This window comes from Oncorhynchus keta, chromosome 4 (genome assembly GCF_023373465.1).
Source record: "Oncorhynchus keta strain PuntledgeMale-10-30-2019 chromosome 4, Oket_V2, whole genome shotgun sequence".
NCBI classification, from domain to species: domain Eukaryota; kingdom Metazoa; phylum Chordata; class Actinopteri; order Salmoniformes; family Salmonidae; genus Oncorhynchus; species Oncorhynchus keta.
Window position 1 is genome coordinate 57,224,420 of NC_068424.1, and position 24,124 is coordinate 57,248,543.

Sequence of the window (24,124 nt, forward strand, 5' to 3'; positions counted from 1 at the left end):
CGGGAGGCAACAATGTCATACTCTTTCTGACCAGAAAGCATCAGATAGATACGCTACACATACTGAGACAGATGGGTGATGTTTCGTTCCCTCGGATGCTTTCTCCAGTGAGATACATTCAGCCTATTGCGAATTGAAGGACATTTATGAAACACAGAGATGAAAGATAAAGTATTTTGTATGTTTTTTTCTTGGTACATTTTTTGAGGAAGCCTGGCTTCCCTTGGCCTTCATGAATACACGCCACTGCAATACTCGTCTTTCACATTTATCAGAGAACAAAACAAAAGCACACAGTGGTGGCCTCTTGGGGGCTTTTCAGTGGATTCGGTAATTTGTTTTTTACTGATCAGCAGAGAGTCACAAGACACCATACCCCTCTTAAGCTCTGAATGGAAATGTTTGAAATGTCAAAGGCCACAGTCATAAAGTGGAATTCAGCTTCAGCCAGACTATTAGGAGTCCCATGACAAAAACAGACCATCAGAGAAGGGTTTATTTGGGTATTTTACGCTCATCATTTCAAATCAATCTGCACCATGTTTTTATTTCAGTCATAGATGAGTTCTGGGGGGTAAGGATAATGTATATCACTATCCGTTTTCATCAAAAGACACAATTGACTCTGATACTAAGTTAGTGGGTGTAGTTTGACAGCTTGTCTACATGATAGACCCCATGGGGTCTGTGTGTGTCCGGCACATGTCAAACCCTGCAGAAGAGCGGCTAGGGGATTCTTTGGTTCCGTTTACCTTGGGACCTGGCCCTGTGCTGGCTGTCAAAACCTCTTTACTTTGGGTCGGAAACAACTAGCTCTGCACGAGCCCCAAAAACACACCACATGTGTTCCCCATTTTCTCACCAAAGATAACACAACCACTGAAAAGTTTTGGCTGCATTTAAAAAATGTTCCCCTTCAGTTCACTTTAATTGGAAGTTGGAACTGCTCTCACTAACCGAGACTGTGGCCTTGCCTCTAAAATCAATTCAATTTCCTTCAGCTCCAGTCAACAGAGCACTGTATTTTCACATGCCAACTACCCCACACTGAAAGATTCCGGAAGATATAAGTAATTGATTACTTTCTGCAGTATAATTAGAGCAGAGATCAAATGCAGGTTAAAGCTTCAATTAATTTCGCCGGCTTTAATTCAAAGTGGGTACTTTGAAATGTAGTTCTGACAAGTTGGAGGGAGCTTAGAAACAACTTTCCTGCCAAGCTGTAGATTTGATTATAACCTTCTGACTAAAATAGCTTACCTTTGCCATTGGTCAGCATTATTCGTATGAATAACCAAGTGGCTTTCGAGCCCATTGTTCAAGTATCAGTGTCCTACTTGTGGGTTCATAGGAAGTCCCTTTTTTTGGGGCTACCTAGGTGAGAATCTTAAGTCATAAATGTTTAATGTTCAGTATTAGAGCACCTGGCTAGTTCTTCTGGCTAGGATTTCAAAAATACAGTAACTTTCCCCAAATTCCCTGGTTTTCCAAAAAACCCGGTTGGAAGATGCCTGGAATCAGGAGGGAATAAGCAAGAAATCAACCAGGATTTCTGGAAAACCTAGAAATGTTGGGAAAGTTACCGGATTTTTGCAATCATAGATGTACAGGCACTCAACAGTAACGTGTTAGGGCTAGCTCTTTAGGCTGTAGTAACACTACCTTGGTGACACTGAGGGTGTTTTCATATATAGTCCTCTTTCAAAGAACCGATCTCAGTCCTCTTTAAATTGTACTATGCAGTAAAAAGTCAAAAGAACCCCGCTCTCTTTGTATTCACAGTGACCTTGCCTTTGAATGAGGACTCAACTCTTTTGCCAGTTCACTTCAACTATTTTGTGAACCGAGTCCTCTTTGTATTTACATTGGTATGTTTAGAAAGAAACCAAGATCTTTTTCCAAGTGCAGGACAAGCCATTCAATCAGAATGTGTTATCGGACAGCTAGATATACAGTACCAGTCAAAAGTTTGGACACATCTACTCGTTTAAAGCTTTGCACACACTTGGCATTTTCTCAACCAGCTTCATGGGGTAGTCACCTGGAATGTATTTCAATTAACAGGTTTGCCTTGTTAAAAGTTAATTTGTCTAATTTCTTTACTTCTTAACGCGTTTGAGCCGATCATTTGTGTTGTTACAAGGCAGGGTTGGTATACATAATATAGCCCTATTTGGTAAAAGACCAAGTCCATATTGTGGCAAGAACAGCTCAAATAAGCAAAGAGAAACAACAGTCCATCAATACTTTAAGACAAGAAGGTCAGTCAAAGTCAAGAACCTTGAAAGTTTCTTTGAGTGCAGTCGCAAAAACCATCAAGCGCTATGATGAAACTGGCTCTCATGAGGAGAGTCATGGAGTGCTGCATCAGATGACCTGGCCTCCACAATCACCCAACCTCAACCCAATTCAGATGGTTTGGGATGAGTTGGACCACAGAGTGAAGGAAAAGCAGCCAACAAGTGCTCAGCATATGTGGGAACTCCTTCAAGACTGTTGGAAAAGCATTCCAGATGAAGCTAGTTGAGAGAATGCCAAGAGTGTGCAAAGCTGTCATCATGGCAAAGGGTAGCTACTTCGAAGAATCTCAAATATAAAATATACTTTGATTTGTTTAACACTTTTTTGGTTACTACATGATTTCATATGTGTTATTTCATAGTTTTGATGTCTTCACTATTATTCTACAATGTAGAAAACAGTAAAAATAAAGAAAAACCCTTGAATGAGTAGGTGTTTTCCAACTTTTAACTGGTACTGTACCTACTTACATTTTGGAAGCGAATAGATTGCATTTAGATAAAATATGAGACATAATAATTGTATTCAGAAGACACTATTAACATGTGCATTTTATTGGTAAAATAATAAATTGCAATAGAATAACTGCAGAATAAATAATGATGTAATTGTAAATTGTACACCCAAGGTATGCTGCTGTACTGCCCCTTTAAGAACTAGAAACTATTTTGTAATCTATGTTGTGATTCTCACCAAATTGCTTGTCTTCTCACACTTTTCAAACCCCGCAATCAATAAACAGCTTATGAAGGTATCTTAGCCAATAGATAATATAGTAATATATGCCATTTATCAGACGCTTTTATCCAAAGCGACTTACAGTCATGTGTGCATACATTCTACGTATGGGTGGTCCCGGGGATCGAACCCACTACCCTGGCGTTACAAGCGCCATGCTCTACCAACTGAGCTAGATCACATACTGCAAACAAATAATCTAAACTAAAACCTAATTTAGGAATTTCTGTGCGTCCTTAACAATCGCTAATCAATATCCAAAAACAGGACACATTTTTTTCTGCCTAACCTGAATATTATCCTCGTCTCTCTTTTGTGGCACCAATGTGAGGGGTTATGGCAAGGGAAACGTTGTTGCAGTAGTCTAGTGTGTGGTGGGGGGGAAATAACAAGCAAACTTGGTGAGCTTAGCGTTCACATGGTCCTAAAAAAGGGAAACGGACCACGGAATTCAAGCAAACTGCCCTCAGACCACCTCTCGAGATGGTTTCAGCTCGGTTCACATCAGGGGCTCTTTTGAGGGGTCTGAGTTCCTTTGAAGTGTTCACACTGCACAAAAATTAAGCAAACCAAAAAAATTGTCTGAAAGGGACCAAATGTGAAAACACCCTGAGTCGTTGCTCTTTAATTCACACTATCAACAATAGCGCTAGGCTAGCTCTTTTGGCACAGGCTGAGGCTTACCGATGAAGCCCAGCTGGGAGAACTCCAAGATCATCCACTCCTCAGAAGGCTGCTGCAGGGCAAAGTTCTTCATCGTGGTGAAGTAATTTGGACGCGCAACAATGTCATCCTCCAGCTGAGGGAGAGAAAAGGGGAGGAAAAGAGTTAAACATTTATTTCCTTTATTAAGGGGAATTAACGTTACAATTCCCAGTCATTACATTTGATTAAATACTAATAGGTGTAATTTGTAGCAATGGCTTTTTGTGATTGCAAACATATGGCCTGTACTTCTGAATAATTGAAAACTCCGGAAGGGGTCAAAAGCATTACAGAAAATAGATGACAGCGTGAAATTATTTAATACACATTGTGTGGTTCAGCGTACAGTATACAGTACCAGTCAAAAGTTTGGACACACCTACCCATTCAAAAATATATATATAATTTAAAAGAAAACTATTTTCTACATTGTAGAATAATTGTGAAGACATCAGAACTATGGAATAACATATATGGAATCATGAGGTAACCAAAAAAAGTATAAAACAAATCAAAATATATTTTATATTTGAGATTCTTCAAATCGGCACCCTTTGCCCTGATGACAGCTTTGCACACTCTTGGCATTTTCTCAACCAGCTTCATGAGGTAGTCACCTGGAATGCATTTCAATTAACAGGTGTGTCTTGTTAAAAGGTCATTTGTGGAATGTATTTACTTCTTAACGAGTGTGAGCCAATCAGTTGTTTTGTGACAAGATAGGGTTGGTATACAGAAGATAGCCCTATTTGGTAAACGACCAAGTCCATATTATGTCAAGAACAGCTCAAATAAGCAAAGAGAAACGACAGTCCATCTTTAAGACACTCTTCAAGTGCAGTCGCAAAAACCATCAATTGCTATGATGAAACTGACTCTCATGAAGACCGACACAGGAAAAAAGACCCAGAGTTACCTCTGCTACAGAGGATACGTTCATTAGAGTTGCCAGCCTCAGAAAGTGCAGTCCAAATAAATGCTTCTCAGAGTTCAAATTACAGACACATCTCAACATTGGCGAGAAGAATGCTAGGGAGTGGTGCACGATGTGCCCGTCTCCGGAGTCTGACCAGAAGACCGCCTCGTTTCCCTCTTTTTTGGAGTCGTTTTTTTGGGTCGCCGCATGGGATCCATTCTGTTGTCCTGTTTGAAAGGCAGAACACAGGATCCGCGTCGCGGAAAACATATTCTTGGTCGTACTGATGGTGAGTTGACGCTGATCTTATATTCAGTAGTTCTTCTCGACTGTATGTAATGAAACCTAAGATGACCTGGGGTACTAATGTAAGAAATAACACGTAAAAATACAAAAAACTGCATAGTTTCCTAGGAACGCGAAGCGAGGCGGCCATCTCTGTCGGCGCCGGAAGTACGGAAACAAACATCTTACTGGTAAGAAGAGGGGCGGGGGCGTATGCCTTATGGCTAACGAGACATGGTGTGATGAAAGAAACATACAGGAACTCAAATCAACCTGTTCACCTGATTTAGAATTCCTCACAATTAAATGTCGACCACATTATCTACCAAGAGAATTCTCTTCGATTATAATCACAGCCGTATATATCCCCCCCCAAGCAGACACATCGATGGCTCTGAACTAACTTTATTTGACTCTTTGCAAACTGGAATCCAGTTATCCGGAGGCTGCATTCATTGTAGCTGGGGATTTTAACAAGGCTAATCTGAAAACAAGACTCCCTAAATTTTATCAGCATATCGATTGCGCAACCAGGGGTGGAAAAACCTTGGATCATTGTTACTCTAACTTCCGCGACGCATATAAGGCCCTGCCCCGCCCTCCTTTCGGAAAAGCTGACCACGACTCCATTTTGTTGATCCCTGCCTACAGACAGAAACTAAAAAAAGAAGCTCCCACGCTGAGGTCTGTCCAACGCTGGTCCGACCAAGCTGACTCCACACTCCAAGACTGCTTCCATCACGTGGACTGGGATATGTTTCGTATTGCGTCAGATAACAACATTGACAAATACGCTGATTCGGTGTGCGAGTTCATTAGAACGTGCGTTGAAGATGTCGTTCCCATAGCAACGATTAAAACATTCCCTAACCAGAAACCGTGGATTGATGGCAGCATTCGCGTGAAACTGAAAGCGCGAACCACCGCTTTTAATCAGTGCAAAGCTCCTTCCCTCCACAATGCTATCAAACAAGCTAAGCGTCAGTACAGAGACAAAGTAGAATCTCAATTCAACGGCTCAGACACAAGAGGCATGTGGCAGGGTCTACAGTCAATCACGGACTACAAGAAGAAAACCAGCCCAGTCACAGACCAGGATGTCTTGCTCCCAGGCAGACTAATTAACTTTTTTGCCCGCTTTGAGGACAATACAGTGCCACTGACACAGCCTGCAACGGAAACATGCGGACTCTCCTTCACTGCAGCCGAGGTGAGTAAGACATTTAAACGTGTTAACCCCCGCAAGGCTGCAGGCCCAGACGGCATCCCCAGCCGCACCCTCAGAGCATGCGCAGACCAGCTGGCCGGTGTGTTTGCGGACATATTCAATCAATCCCTATACCAGTCTGCTGTTCCCACATGCTTCAAGAGGGCCACCATTGTTCCTGTTCCCAAGAAAGCTCTAGGTAACTGAGCTAAACGACTACCGCCCCGCCCCGTAGCACTCACTTCCGTCATCATGAAGTGCTTTGAGAGACTAGTCAAGGACCATATCACCTCCACCCTACCTGACACCCTAGACCCACTCCAATTTGCTTACCGCCCAAATAGGTCCACAGACGATGCAATCTCAACCACACTGCACACTGCCCGAACCCATCTGGACAAGAGGAATACCTATGTGAGAATGCTGTTCATCGACTACAGCTCGGCATTCAACACCATAGTACCCTCCAAGCTCGTCATCAAACCCGAGACCCTGGGTCTTGACCCCGCCCTATGCAACTGGGTACTGGACTTCCTGACGGGCCGCCCCCAGGTGGTGAGGGTAGGCAACAACATCTCCACCCCGCTGATCCTCAACACTGGGGCCCCACAAGGGTGCGTTCTGAGCCCTCTCCTGTACTCCCTGTTCACCCACGACTGCGTGGCCACGCACGCCTCCAACTCAATCATCAAGTTTGCGGACGACACAACAGTGGGAGGCTTGATTACCAACAACGACGAGACGGCCTACAGGGAGGAGGTGAGGGCCCTCGGAGTGTGGTGTCAGGAAAATAACCTCACACTCAACGTCAACAAAACTAAGGAGATGATTGTGGACTTCAGGAAACAGCAGAGGGAACACCCCCTACCCACATCGATGGAACAGTAGTGGAGAGGGTAGCAAGTTTTAAGTTCCTCGGCATACACATCACAGACAAACTGAATTGGTCCACTCACACAGACAGCATCGTGAAGAAGGCGCAGCAGCGCCTCTTCAACCTCAGGAGGCTGAAGAAATTTGGCTTGTCACCAAAAGCACTCACAAACTTCTACAGATGCACAATCGAGAGCATCCTGGCGGGCTGTATCACCGCCTGGTACGGCAACTGCTCCGCCCACAACCTTAAGGCTCTCCAGAGGGTAGTGAGGTCTGCACAACGCATCACCGGGGCAAACTACCTGCCCTCCAGGACACCTACACCACCCGATGTTACAGGAAGGCCATAAAGATCATCAAGGACAACAACCACCCGAGCCACTGCCTGTTCACCCCGCTATCATCCAGAAGGCGAGGTCAGTACAGGTGCATCAAAGCTGGGACCGAGAGACTGAAAAACAGCTTCTATCTGAAGGCCATCAGACTGTTAAACAGCCACCACTAACATTGAGTGGCTGCTGCCAACACACTGACACTGACACTGACTCAACTCCAGCCACTTTAATAATGGGAATTGATGGGAAATGATGTCAAATATATCACTAGCCACTTTAAACAATGCTCCCTTATATAATGTTACATACCCTACATTATTCATCTCATATGCATACGTATATACTGTACTCTATATCATCGACTGCATCCTTATGTAATACATGTATCACTAGCCACTTTAACTATGCCACTTTGTTTACATACTCATCTCATATGTATATACTGTACTCGATACCATCTACTGTATCTTGCCTATCCTGCTCTGTACCATCACTCATTCATATATCTTTATGTACATATTCTTTATCCCCTTACACTGTGTATAAGACAGTAGTTTTGGAATTGTTCGTTAGATTACTTGTTGGTTATTACTGCATTGTCGGAACTAGAAGCACAAGCATTTCGCTACACTCGCATTAACATCTGCTAACCATGTGTATGTGACAAATAAAATTTGACTTGATTTGAACATCAACTGTTCAGAGGAGACTGCATGAATCAGGCCTTTATGCTCAAATCGCTGCAAAAAAAACACGACTAAAGGACACCAATAATAAAAAGAGACTTGCTTGGGCCAAGAAACACGAGCAATGGACATTAGACAGGTGGAAATCTGTCCTTTGGTCTGATGAGTCCAAATCAGAGATTTTTGCTTCCAACTGCCGTGTCTTTGTGAGACACATAGGTGAACAGATGATCTCTGCATGTGTGGTTACCACCGTGAAGCATGGAGGAGGAGGTGTTATGGTGTGGGGGTGCTTTGCTGGGGACAATGTCAGTGATTTATTTAGAATTCAAGGCACACTTAACCAACAGGACAATGACCCAACACACCCCCAGGCTGTGTACAGTCTATTTAACCAAGAAGGAGAGTCATGGAGTGCTGCATCAGATGACCTGGCCTCCACAATTACCTGATCTCAACCCAATCGAGATGGTTTGGGGTGAGTTGCCAGCAAGTTCTCAGCATAACTCCTTCAAGACTGTTGGAAAAGCATTCCAGGTGAAGCTGATTGAGAGAATGCCAAGAGTGTGCAAATCAAGGCAAGGCAAACTTCTTTGGTTACTACATGATTCCATATATGTTATTCCATAGTTTTGATGTCTTCAGTATTAGTATACAATGTAGAAAATAGCAAAAATAAAGAAAAACCTTTGAATGAGTAGGTGTGTCCAAACTTTTGACTGGTACTGTATTTCCAATTAAAATTACTTAATTGCTTCATTTGTATACTCTAAACTATGTCCTTTATCCTCTTCCAAAAAAAGCTTTAAAATTAGCTTCAAATGAGTCAGTAGACTTAAACAGGAGATGAAACAGTCAACTGCAACTAATTAACATGAATAAAAATAAATAAAATAAATAAAAAAGACATCTGGACAGCCTGCCGTGGTGAGAGGAGTGACAGCTGCTCTGTGTCTCACAAAACAGATGAGGTGATTTTGAAGAAATAAACTGTCACATGCGCTCTTCTCCTCTCCTTTCTGAGGCGAGGCTCCAAAAGTGGTCCCACGCAACTCCTGCCACTTCCCATCTCACCCTGCTTCCCTCTCACCCCCTCTTCTCCCGCTGTGAGTGGGGACCAAGGTGGAGACAGCCCGGATACATGTTTTGTGAGTCGCATGCCACGCCAGGGTGATACATTGGGCTGCAACAGATGGCCGTTACCCTATCCCCAGCCGGTGGCGGAATAAACATGGCTGTTTCCATCAGTTTCTATCCCAGTGGCTAAAGTCTGCCCGGTAATGAGGAGCGGCAGTTTGTTCAAGCAGCCGTTACATGTGTTGATTTAAACCTGTGTTTGAACCAGTCTGTTTTAATATATTCTACACTGTCAATTTCAATGAATATGGAACATCTAGGCTTTAAAAGTAGAAAAGGGACGTTGAAAGGTGAGTAAGCGCCTGATTTTACTGTTATTTTAACATGGTCTCCTGTTTTCTCTAAGGAGTACAAAGGCACATTGTGAATGAGATCAGAACACATCTCTCCAGGGGACAGGAGTCATTCAGACAATATGTCAGAGCAACACAGAACCAAATGTTTCTGTGCTCTCATCAAAGCACACAATGTCACATGGAACAAGCATTGGCGCCTGAGCCATATGCTACACATGCGTTGCATTCCCCCAGTCTCGTCTTCAATGGATACAGATTGTCTTCTTGTTCCGAAGACGCTTCGATGGAGGCCTAGTGGTGTGTCAACATATCCTCCTACATTATGGGTAGGAATGAGAGACGGCTGATGTTTTACAGCAGCAGAAAGACGGTAACCAAATCCCAACCTAATCACAACGCTCCCTCCTAATCTGCATCTGCCTAACAGAGTTTGCATCTTTCCACTTCCTTCCCCGGCTGGGAACTAACGTGGAAGTAATTACCCTTCCCTTCACCAGAGGAGAACCTCCTTGAAGTTCAGAGCGAGTAGCGCTGTCAAAATACACAACCGCATCGGGTGTTAATGTCAAAACGCAAGCGTTCGTCGGGTCTCACGAATGCAGCCCCGACTGTGGGAGACAACTGAGGCTAATTTATGGCATGTCACCCTCACAATAGGTCTTGCGTGGAAAATGAAGTGAAGCGGAGTGCCACCTGCTCGAAGGTTATTTGCAATGGCTGCCCTGTGAGCAACGTAGTTCCAAGCACGGACAACTATTATTCCCAGAACAAACAGTTCATAGTGTTTACACACTTCCAGATTCTCATTTTACACTGCAGAATGTACTCATTTCCTAAAACAGTAAACAGATGCATACTGGAAGATTGAGGTTTCGTACCTGCACATAGTAGGTCCCTTTAGACTGGGCGTACATCATGAGAAAGCAGTAATCCAAATTCTGCTTCGTCCGCCATCTGGAGAGGAAGAGGAGAGTGATGGGGGGTGCGGTTAGATTCACAAACCCAAACATACACACACAGACACACACATACAACCACACGCTCAAATTCACGTACGAGGATGCACAAAGGCACACACACACACACACACAACACACACACACACACACACACACACACACACACACACACACACACACACACACACACACACACACACACACACACACACACACACACACACACACACACACACACACACACACACACACACACACACACACACACACCCTCCAGCATCAACGCATGATCCACATTCAAACCAGAGCCTATTCTTCTTGACATCACACAGTGGGAATTCAAACAACGTACACATATTTCATTGACATTCAGGCCTGAGTACAGCCAGTAAAGACACATTGTATCACTCTAGCATAACTCGGACACATTCTGCATCTGAATTCATAACGTAGGAACTCTATTGTCGTTTGAGTCAGTATATACGGAAACCATAACCTTCTCTTCTAAGCGGGGCAGTAACCCAGTTCCTCTGTCCTCTTGTAAGAGGAGCAGCTGGAGGTGGATTAGTGGCTCCTGATTCAGATTAGGAGAAGAATATGAGGTTGTATTTGTCACTGGATATCAATGAGATGTTGAAAGACAGACAGACAGACAGACAGACAGACAGACAGACAGACAGACAGACAGACAGACAGACAGACAGGCAGACAGGCAGGCAGGCAGGCAGGCAGGCAGACAGACAGACAGACAGACAGACAGACAGACAGACAGACAGACAGACAGACAGACAGACAGACAGACAGACAGACAGACAGACAGACAGACAGACAGACAGACAGACAGACAGGCAGGCAGGCAGGCAGGCAGACAGACAGACAGACAGACAGACAGACAGACAGACAGACAGACAGACAGACACGGTCCATCGGTTATCAAAACAAGCCAGTCATATGATAATCTATCCCCATTTACTAACACATGTCCTCCAGGAAGTGAGTGACTCGATTAGCTATGCCTATGGGAACCAAACATATGAACCTCGAGCGCACACACACAAAACACAAATCACCACACAGGAGAAATAACAACACACTGACTAGAGCAGCCATACAGCAGGCAGCATCTACTACACCAGGAGAACAATGCCGTTTCATCCAATAAAAGACGGCCCATCGTTTCATCCAATAAAAGACAGCCCATCGTTTCATCCAATAAAAGACGGCCCTCCGGCAGCACAAGTCCTAAGATCTGTTTGCCCATTCAAATCTTACAATAACACCATGTGCAATGGATTCAGAGAGATACATAAGTCTTTCGCTAGACTGAAATAGTTGCCTAAGTCATTTACATTGTGACTCATAAGATACAGCTATTGCTGGAGGTGAACAAGCTAGACAATGATGTCCACAATGTACTCTGAGAACACATTGAAATCTATGCTTATAAAATAAAACAATTGGGGTTGATTAGGGTCAAATTCTGCCAAATTGAGATATGCAAAAATCGTTGCCATTGAACGCTGTGTTAACATTCAAATCCAATAGCTGCCGTCTTTCTAATTGGTTGATAAGCTTTATGAATCTCAGCTGTGGCCGGGAGATAGGCTTGATGACGCACCACATCACATGCACAATTAACATTATGTGGTTCTTTCCCCTAGTGCTAAACCCCTTTTTCCCCATCTGGTAAATGGACGGTACACGTACCATGAGGAGGCCCGTGATAAGACACAAAGAGATCCATTCTTATCCTACAACCCCTTAAGCTATCGGTTTCACTGGGTTTCAACAAATAGTAAAGTGTTTTCCCCGAATGTGCCATTAAGATGTGGAAGGTCAGTTTAGAGATGAATGATAATGGTATAGCACTTTAATTCCATCTCAAAGTGATTAATATTATCTGGGGAGTTACTCATCCCTTCCTCATTGCATGTTTTAATAAAGTGACATTACACTTATGAATGAAAATGTGTCCAATTATTTTTAACCTCAAAAGTGGACTCATGCCAAGATGAAACCACATCCCATCACATTGGTTGTGTAGATCCAGCTATTTGCCTCTACCCCAAATGAATGGAAAAGATTAGCACCATCTAATTACCTGGTTTTCCTGCTTTTAATTTGTGTTGACCCTTTCTATTTTTTGGGGGGGTAGAGGCATATACGTAGCGAGATCTACACAACCAATGTCGTGGGACATCTTAACATTAGACATCTGACAAACTTTGATCTGAAAGTGTAATGTCCCTGTGGATAAGGAACACAAGTCTGTACTGTTCTGTGCCTCTGTAGCCCTGCCTAGGATCACTGTACGACGGCGGACCACCCTGACCACCCTAGACTGTGTTAGACTCGACAGGCAGCAGCTACAAGCTTCCATACATCCTAAACATACCACTGTGACAAACTGTCAGATGTAACACACACGAAAACACAGACCCTCGGAAATGTTACCAAAGAACTGTAAAACACTGTGCAGCCGTCTTCATCGACCTTGCCAAGGCTTTCGACTCTGTCAATCACCATATTCTTATCGGCAGACTCAGTAGCCTCGGTTTTTCGGATGAATGCCTTGCCTGGTTCACCAACTACTTTGCAGACAGAGTTCAGTGTGTCAAATCGGAGGGCATGCTGTCCGGTCCTCTGGCAGTCTCTATGGGGGTGCCACAGGGTTCAATCCTCGGGCCGACTCTTTTCTCTGTATATATCAATGATGTTGCTCTTACTGCGGGCGATTCCCTGATCCACCTCTACGCAGACGACACCATTCTATATACTTCCGGCCCATCCTTGGACACTGTGCTATCTAACCTCCAAACGAGCTTCAATGCCATACAACACTCCTTCCGTGGCCTCCAACTGCTCTTAAACGCTAGTAAAACCAAATGCATGCTTTCAACGTTCGCTGCCTGCACCCGCACGCCTGACCAGCATCACCACCCTGGATGGTTCCGACCTTGAATATGTGGACATCTATAAGTACCTAGGTGTCTGGCTGGACTGTAAACTCTCCTTCCAGACTCATATCAAACATCTCCAATCGAAAATCAAATTAAGAGTCGGCTTTCTATTCCGCAACAAAACCTCCTTCACTCACGCCGCCAAACTTACCCTAGTAAAACTGACTATCCTACCGATCCTCGACTTCGGCGATGTCATCTACAAAATTGCTTCCAACACTCTACTCAGCAAACTGGATGCAGTTTATCACAGTGCCATCCGTTTTGTCACTAAAGCACCTTATACCACCCACCACTGCGACCTGTATGCTCTAGTCGGCTGGCCCTCGCAAAAATCGCTGAAGTTGGAGACTTCTATCTCCCTCACCAACTTCAAACATCTGCTATCTGAGCAGCTAACCGATTGCTGCAGCTGTAGGTAGTCTATCGGTAAATAGCCCACCCATTTTTACCTACCTCATCCCCACACTGTTTTTAATTATTTAATTTTCTGCTCTTTTGCACACCAATATCTCTACCTGTACATGACCATCTCATCATTTATCACTCCAGTGTTATTCTGCAAAATTTTAATTATTCGCCTACCTCATGCCTTTTGCACACAATGTATATAGACTCCCCTTTTTTCTACTGTGTTATTGACTTGTTAATTGTTTACTCCATGTGTAACTCTGTGTTGTCTGTTCACACTGCTATGCTTTATCTTGGCCAGGTCGCAGTTGCAAATGAGAACTTGTTCTCAACTAGCCTACCTGGTTAAATAAAGGTGAAATAAAAAAATAAATAAAAACTTTCTCAGATCTCCTCTGTGCTCCCAGATGTGTGGGTTAACAGTGAAGCCTGCACGCACGCACACACACAAAAAAAAAATGGGAGAGCATGCCCAAAAACATACAACATACACATGGTCACACCTAAGCACATGCACACACAGGACACAGAACACACACACCCTGCTCAGGGCTAAAACCACATTATTCAATTTCAACAGCTAACCCTCCCCAAATATCACCCAGGGAGATAGAGTTTTGACAATTAATAAAAAGCTTCTAACCACAAACTTAACTACCCCAATTTAATAACAATATCAATCTGCAACGCCTGTCACATGGTTAGTTGACAAAGGGAGTTACTCGGTAGTATTTAGCTTAAATTAATTTTCTTTTACTTTTTGAGAAGCAAGCAGGTGGTCCATTTTTACAAGTGCACCCTAGTGCGTCCCAAACAGATGAACACTTAAAATGCAGGGTCACGTTCCTAGGTGCTTGTTTTACATTGACACCGAGAGAGAGAGCATTAGGGAAGTTGTCATGGTAGTGCAGTCTGCAGAGGGTAAATATTTGTATTTATTGTTATTGTTTAACAGTGTTTGAGTATTTATTTAAACTTTATTTTGACATAGAGTTATGCTGAGACCAAGGTCTATTTTACAGATGAGCCCTGTATACACACCAATACACATCAACACAAGAACAATACAACATCAACACAACACCAATGCAACATCAATACAACATCAATACAACACCAATACAACATCAATACAACACCAATACAACATCAATACAACACCAATACAACATCAATACAACATCAATACAACATCAACACCAATACAACACCAATACAACATCAATACAACATCAATACAACATCAATACAACACCAATACAACATCAACACAACACCAATACAACATCAATACAACACAAATACACATCAACACAACATCAATACAACACCAATACAACATCAATACAACATCAATACAACACAAATACACATCAATACAACATCAATACAACACCAAAAGAACATCAATACAACTACAATACAACATCAATACAACACCAACACAACATCAATACAAGAACAATAAAACACCAATAAAATAACAATATAGCATCAATACAACACCAAAACAACATCAATACAAGAACAATACAACACCAATACAACACCAATACAACATCAATACAAGAACAATACAACACCAATAGAAGAACAATATAACATCAATACAATAACAATATAACATCAATACAAGAACAATACAACATCAATACAAGAACAATACAACATAAATACAACACCAATACAACATCAATACAAGAACAATACAACATCAATACAACACCAATACAACATCAATACAAGAACAATACAACACCAATAGAAGAACAATATAACATCAATACAAGAACAATATAACATCAATACAAGAACAATACAACATCAATACAAGAACAATACAACATAAATACAAGAATAATACAACATCAATACAAGAACAATATAACATAAATACAAGAACAATACAACATCAATACAAGAACAATATAACATCAATACAAGAACAATACATCATAAATACAAGAATAATACAACATCAATACAAGAACAATATAACATCAATACAACATCAATACAAGAACAATACAACATAAATACAAGAATAATACAACATAAACAACAAGAACAATATAACATAAATACAAGAATAATACAACATCAATACAAGAACAATATAACATCAATACAAGAACAATACATCATAAATACAAGAATAATACAACATCAATACAAGAACAATATAACATCAATACAAGAACAATATAACATCAATACAAGAACAATATAACATCAATACAACATCAATACAAGAACAATACATCATAAATACAAGAATAATACAACATCAATACAAGAACAATATAACATCAATACAAGAACAATATAACATCAATACAAGAACAATATAACACCAATACAACATCAATACAAGAACAATACAACACCAATAGAAGAACAATATAACATCAATACAATAACAATATAACATCAATACAAGAACAATACAACATCAATACAAGAACAATACAACATAAATACAAGAATAATACATCATCAATACAAGAACAATATAACATAAATACAAGAATAATACAACATCAATACAATAACAATATAACATCAATACAAGAACAATACATCATAAATACAAGAATAATACAACATCAATACAAGAACAATATAACATCAATACAACATCAATACAAGAACAATACAACATAAATACAAGAATAATACAACATCAATACAAGAACAATATAACATAAATACAATAATAATACAACATCAATACAAGAACAATATAACATCAATACAAGAACAATACATCATAAATACAAGAATAATACAGTATCAATACAAGAACAATATAACATCAATACAACATCAATACAAGAACAATACAACATAAATACAAGAATAATACAACATCAATACAAGAACAATATAACATAAATACAAGAATAATACAACATCAATACAAGAACAATATAACATCAATACAAGAACAATACATCATAAATACAAGAATAATACAACATCAATACAAGAACAATATAACATCACTACAACATCAATACAAGAACAATACAACATAAATACAAGAATAATACAACATCAATACAAGAACAATATAACATAAATACAAGAATAATACAACATCAATACAAGAACAATATAACATCAATACAAGAACAATACAACATAAATACAAGAATAATACAACATCAATACAAGAACAATATAACATCAATACAAGAACAATACAACATCAATACAAGAACAATACAACATAAATACAAGAATAATACAACATCAATACAAGAACAATATAACATAAATACAAGAATAATACAACATCAATACAAGAACAATATAACATCAATACAAGAACAATACAACATCAATACAAGAACAATACAACATCAATACAAGAACAATATAACATCAATACAAGAACAATACAACATCAATACAAGAACAATATAACATCAATACAAGAACAATACAACATCAATACAAGAACAATACAACATCAATACAAGAACAATATAACATCAATACAAGAATAATACAACATCAATACAAGAACAATATAACATCAATACAAGAACAATACATCATAAATACAAGAATAATACAACATCAATACAAGAACAATATAACATCAATACAACATCAATACAAGAACAATACAACATAAATACAAGAATAATACAACATCAATACAAGAACAATATAACATAAATACAAGAATAATACAACATCAATACAAGAACAATATAACATCAATATAACATCAATACAAGAACAATACATCATAAATACAAGAATAATACAACATCAATACAAGAACAATATAACATCAATACAAGAACAATACAACATCAATACAAGAACAATATAACATCAATAAAATAACAATATAACATCAATACAAGAACAATACAACATCAATACAAGAACAATATAACATCAATACAAGAATAATACAACATCAATACAAGAACAATATAACATCAATACAAGAACAATACAACATCAATACAACACCAATACACATCAACACAACACCAATACAACACCAATACAGATCAACATAAGAACAATACAACATCAACACAACACCAATACACATCAACACAACATCAACACAACACCAATACAACATCAATACAACACCAATACAACATCAATACAACTTCAATGCAACACCAATACAACATCAATACAACACCAATACAACACCAATACACATCAACACAAGAACAATACAACATCAATACAACACCAATACAACATCAATACAACACCAACACAACACAAATACACATCAACACAATAACAATATAACATCAATACAACACCAATACAAGAACAATACAACAGCAATACACATCAACACACAAACAATACAACATCAATACAACACCAAAAGAACATCAATACAAGTACAATACAACATCAATACAACACCAACACAACATCAATACAAGAACAATAAAACATCAATACAAGAACAATACAACACCAATACAACATCAATACAATAACAATACAACACCAATAGAAGAACAATATAACATCAATACAAGAACAATACAACATCAATACAAGAACAATACAACATCAATACAAGAACAATACAACATAAATACAAGAACAATATAACATCAATACAAGAACAATACAACATCAATACAAGAACAATATAACATCAATACAAGAATAATACAACATCAATACAAGAACAATACAACATAAATACAAGAATAATACAACATCAATAAAATAACAATATAACATCAATACAAGAACAATACAACATCAATACAAGAACAATATAACATCAATACAAGAACAATACAACATCAATACAAGAACAATACAACATCAATACAAGAACAATACAACATCAATACAAGAACAATATAACATCAATACAAGAATAATACAACATCAATACAAGAACAATATAACATAAATACAAGAGCAATACAACATCAATACAAGAACAATACAACATCAATAAAATAACAATATAACATCAATACAAGAATAATATAACATCAATACAAGGACAATACAACATCAATACAAGAACAATACAGCATCAATACACATCAACACAAAAACAATACACCATCAATACAACATCAACACAAGAACAATAGAACATCAATATAACAGAAATACACATCTATAAACATCAATACAACATCAAAATACATCAACACACACCAATACAACATCAATGCACATATCAGATCCAATTCTATACATTGAATACTTAGCTACTGTATGTATCTGTGTTACAATTAATTTACATTACATTTACATTTAAGTCATTTAGCAGACGCTCTTATCCAGAGCGACTTACAAATTGGTGCATTCACCTTATGACATCCAGTGGAACAGCCACTTTACAATAGTGCATCTAAATCTTTTAGGGGGGGGGTGAGAAGGATTACTTATCCTATCCTAGGTATTCCTTAAAGACGATGATGTTAACATGTTTTTCTATACCTTTACTTTAAGCATTCATTTGCAGGCTACGTATATACCACAAGTATTCATTAGGCCACATAAATATGATTCTCCAAGTGCTTCCCAATTCTTGCTCAACCTGTCTTCCTGCCTCCTCCTCTCTCTCTCTCTGTCTTTCCACACTATCTTGTATCAGCCCATTTGATGTGAGGGATGTGTGCCTGCTCCGCCCGTCCTGTCCTCCTCATGCATTATGAAACAGTGTCTCAGCACAGCCTGTCTACATGTCACAAACAAGCAACCTTTATTGAACACGGACCTGGTTTCCTCTGCTTCTCTCAGAATACAGGCCAAGGAGCAAGATTGTAAATGCAGTCTGTTTTGTCCTGAATTTGAGTTGACACACATCGACAACACATTTACACTTAGTGATGAAACAGTTCAGTACAGCATGTCTACACACAAACCCCAACCCACCCACCCACCACACACCACACACACACCCTATAGGCAGCCTATCCATCCTGCAGTCCCCTCCTGGTACAGGGCCACTTGGTTAATCGATAGGGAACATTGTCTCATTCTCCTTGGCCAGGGCTGCAATTCTCCAACAATGATAGAGGGAGGAGAGATGACAGAGAGAGGAGAGAGAGTGAGAGAGGGAAGAGGAAAGAGAGGATGAGGGGTGAGTAAGACATGGCTCCCGGAGCAAATCGATCGAGGCGCTCTGATTGAGCGGGCCGGACAGACAGCCTTTAATCTCAATAGACTGGTTGTGTCATCAGACCACTTCTTCTATTGTGCCGCTAAGCCCCCAGCCCAGTGCTGCGGCAGCTACAAAGTCACACTGATGACTTTAGAGTGCTAACGTTATGAAATTCATCCAATCAACAAATTGCATCACATCAATGTCTCCCTGAGAACATGACACCACAGCAAAGCACAGACCTTCATATAAGATACATGATCCTCACCAATGCACAAACCAATTAAACCCTGTTACACAGTAATCAGATGAAATATACACCCTACACAAAGAAAATACTATATGACTAAATTAAATGTAATAGGCCTACCATCTCATCTTACAGACAGAGAGACAGATTGTTTGCGTGACAATAATAGTTTCGAGTATCTGTGCTGATTGGATATTGATTCGTCATCTCTCTGTCCGTCTGTCTGCCAGATGCGGGATTGATTTGTCTGCCTGGTTGATCTGCCATTGCTTTACTTGGTCAGGATGATCTGGGAACAATTAGTCCATTAGCCTGATCTGCCATGAGTTTGTCTTTAGGGGGAAACCTTGCACTCTGTTCGAAAATACTAACTTCCAGCTTTATAGTATTGAGTTAAGACTGTAAAGAGAAGAAATAAGATCCATGTTGCATTCTGAAGCTAATGGACAGTGATGAAATAAGATCTGTGTTGCATTCTGAAGCTAATGAACAGTGATGAAATAAGATCCGTGTTGCATCCTGAAGCTAATGAACAGTGATGAAATAAGCGTGTTTCATTCTGAAGCTAATGAACAGTGATGAAATAAGATCCGTGTTGTATTCTGAAGCTAATGAACAGTGCTGAAATTAGATCCGTGTTGCATTCTGATGGTAATGGACAGTGTGCAAGAATCAAATGGAAAACATCTCAGCACAACATACAGTCAGATGAAGCAGATGCTAAGCTACAGGACTGTTTTGCTAGCACAGACTGGAATATGTTCCCGTGATTCTTCCGATGGCATTGAGGAGTACACCACATCAGTCACTGGCTTCATCAATAAGTGCATTGATGACGTTGTCCCCACATTGACTGTACATACATACCCCAACCAGAAGCCAAGGATCACAGGCAACATCTGCACTGAGCTAAAGGATAGAGCTGCAACTTTCAAGGAGCGGGACTCTAACCCGGGACTCTAGCCCTCCGACGAACCATCAAACAGGCAAAGCGTCAATACAGGACTAAGATCAAATCGTACTACACCGGCTCCGACGCTCGGATGTGGTAGGGCTTGCAAACTATTACAGACTACTACTAAGGGACGCACAGCCGAGAGCTTCCCAGTGACACGAGCCTACCAGACGAGCTAAATAACTTCTATGCTCGCTTCGAGGCAAGTAACACTGAAACATGCATGAGAGCATCAGCTGCTCCAGACGACTGTGTGATCACGCTCTCTGCAGCCGATGTGAGTAAGACCTTTAAACAGGTCAACATTCACAAGGCCGCAGGGCCAGATGGATTACCAGGACATGCACTCCGAACATGTGCTGACCAACTGGCAAGTGTCTTCACTGACATTTTCAACCTCTCTCTGTCTGAGTCTATAATAACAACATGTTTCAAGCAGACCACCATAGTCCCTGTGCCCAAGAACACTAAGGTAACCTGCCTAAATGACTACTGACCCGTAGCACTCACATATGTACCCATGAAATGCATTGAAAGGCTGGTCATGGCTCACATCAACACCATTATCCCAGAAACCCTAGAAAACCTAGACCCACTCAAATTTGCATACCGCCCCAACAGATCCACAGATGATGCAATCTTTATTGCACTCCACACTGTCCTTTCACATCAGGTACAAAAGGAACACCTATGTGAGAATGCTATTCATTGACTACAGCTCAGCGTTCAACACCATAGTGCCCTCAAAGCTCATCACTAAGCTAAGGACCCTGGGACTGAACACCTCCCTCTGCAACTGGATCCTGGACTTCCTGACGGGCCGCCCCCAGGTGGTAAAAACACATCCGCCACGCTGATCCTCAACACGGGGGCACCTCAGGGGTGCGTGCTCAGTCCCCTCCTGTACTCCCTGTTCACCCATGACTGCACGGCCAGGCATGACTGCAACACCATCATTAAGTTTGCCGATGACACAACAGCCTGATCACTGACAATGACGAGACAGTCTATAGGGAGGAGGTCAGAGACGTGACCATGTGGTGCAAGAACAACAATTGTGGACTACAGGAAAAGGAGGACAGAGCACACTCCTATTCTCATCGATGGGGCTGTAGTAGAGCAGGTTGACAGCTTCAATTTCCTTGGTGTCAACATCACCAACAAACTAACAGGGTCCAAGCACACCAAGACAGTCGTGAAGAAGGCACGACAAAACCTATTCCCCACAGGAGACTGAAAAGATTTGGCATGGGTCCTCAGAGCCTCAAAAAGTTCTACAGCTGCACCATGGAGAGCATCCTGATGGGTTGCATCACTGCCTGGTAAGGCACTACAGAGGGTAATGTGTATGGCCCAGTACAAGCTTCTTGCCATTCCGGACCTCTATACCAGACAGTGTCAGAGGAAGGCCCTAAAAATGGTCAAAGACTCCAGCCACCCTAGTCATAGACTGTCCTCTCTGCTACGGCACGGCAAGCGGTACCGGAGCACCAAGTCCAGGTCCAAGAGGCTTCTAAACAGATTCTACCCCAAAGCCATAAGACTCCTGAATATCTAATCAATTGGCTACCCAGACTATTTGCACTGCCCCTCCCCCTCCTTTATGCTGCTGCTACTCTCTGTTATTTTCTATGTATAGTTACTTTAATAACTCTACCTACATGTACTGTACATATTACCTCAATTATCTTGACTAACCGGTGCCTCCGCACATTGACTCTGTACCGGTACCCCCTGTACATAGCCTCGCTATTGTTATTTTACTGCTGCTCTTGAATTATTTGTTACTTTTATTTATTTTTTTGTGGGGTATTTTTCTTAAAACTGCATTGTTGGTTAAGGGCTTGTAAGTAAGCATTTCAATGTAAGGTCTATGTATTTAGTGCATGTGACAAATGGAAATGTATTTTATTTTGATTTGTATGAAGGGTGTGTATTAAGGATGTGTATTAAGGAGTGGACCCTTTTTTTTCAATTTTCACCTAAAATGACATACCCAAATCTAACTGCCTGTTGCTCAGGCCCTGAAGCCAGGATATGCATTTTCTGAAAGGAAACACTTTGAAGTTTGTGTAAATGTGAAAGGAATGTAGGAGAATATAACACAATAGATCTGGTAAAAGACAATACAAAGAAAAACCAACCTTTTTTTTGTACCATTATCTTTGAAATGCAAGAGAAAGGCCATAATGTATTTTTATTTATTTTATTTGACCTTTGTTTAACCAGGTAGGCAAGTTGAGAACAAGTTCTCATTTACAACTGTGACCTGGCCAAGATAAAGCAAAGCAGTTCGACACATACAACAACACAGAGTTACACATGGAGTAAAACAAACATACAGTCAATAATACAGTACAAAAACAAGTCTATATACAATGTGAGCAAATGAGGTGAGAAGGCAGGTAAAGGCAATGAAAAGGCCACGGTGGCGAAGTAAATACAATATAGCAATTAAAAACACTAGATTTGTAGATTTGCAGTAGGTGATGTGCAAAGTAGAAATACTGGGGTGCAAGGCAGCACAAATAAATAAATAAATACAGTAGGGGATGAGGTAATTGTTTGGGCTATTTATAGATGGACTATTTACAGGTGCAGTGATATGTGAGCTGCTCTGACAGCTGGTGCTTAAAGCTGGTGAGGGAGATGTGTTTCCAGTTTCAGAGATTTTTGTAGTTTGTTACAATCATTGGCAGCAGAGAGTTGGAAGGAGAGGCGGCCAAAGGAGGAATTGGCCCAGGGGGTGACCAGTGAAATACACCTGCTGGAGCGTGTGCTACGGGTGGGTGCTGCTATGGTGACCAGCGTGCTGAGATAAGGCAGGACTTTACCTAGTAGGGTCTTGTAGATGACCTGGAACCAGTGGGTTTGGCGACGAGTATGAAGCGAGGGCCAGCCAACGAGAGCGTACAGGTCGCAGTGGTGGGTATTATATGAGGCTTTGGTGACAAAACGGATGGCACTGTGATAG

The 24,124-nt window shown here is 40.7% G+C and overlaps 1 protein-coding gene across 1 annotated transcript in view; it reads right to left on the minus strand.

The window, feature by feature from the left end:
* The window catches only part of LOC118379263 (alpha-1,3-mannosyl-glycoprotein 4-beta-N-acetylglucosaminyltransferase B), a 188,417-nt gene that overhangs the window by 38,651 nt on the left and 125,642 nt on the right, over positions 1-24,124 (minus strand). Inside the window, exons 7-8 of the mRNA XM_035766270.2 lie at positions 10,361-10,436; positions 3,724-3,838 (exon numbers count right to left, since the gene is read on the minus strand). Coding sequence (XP_035622163.2) covers positions 3,724-3,838; positions 10,361-10,436 — 191 coding nt within the window. The remainder of the gene's footprint in view (positions 1-3,723; positions 3,839-10,360; positions 10,437-24,124) is intronic.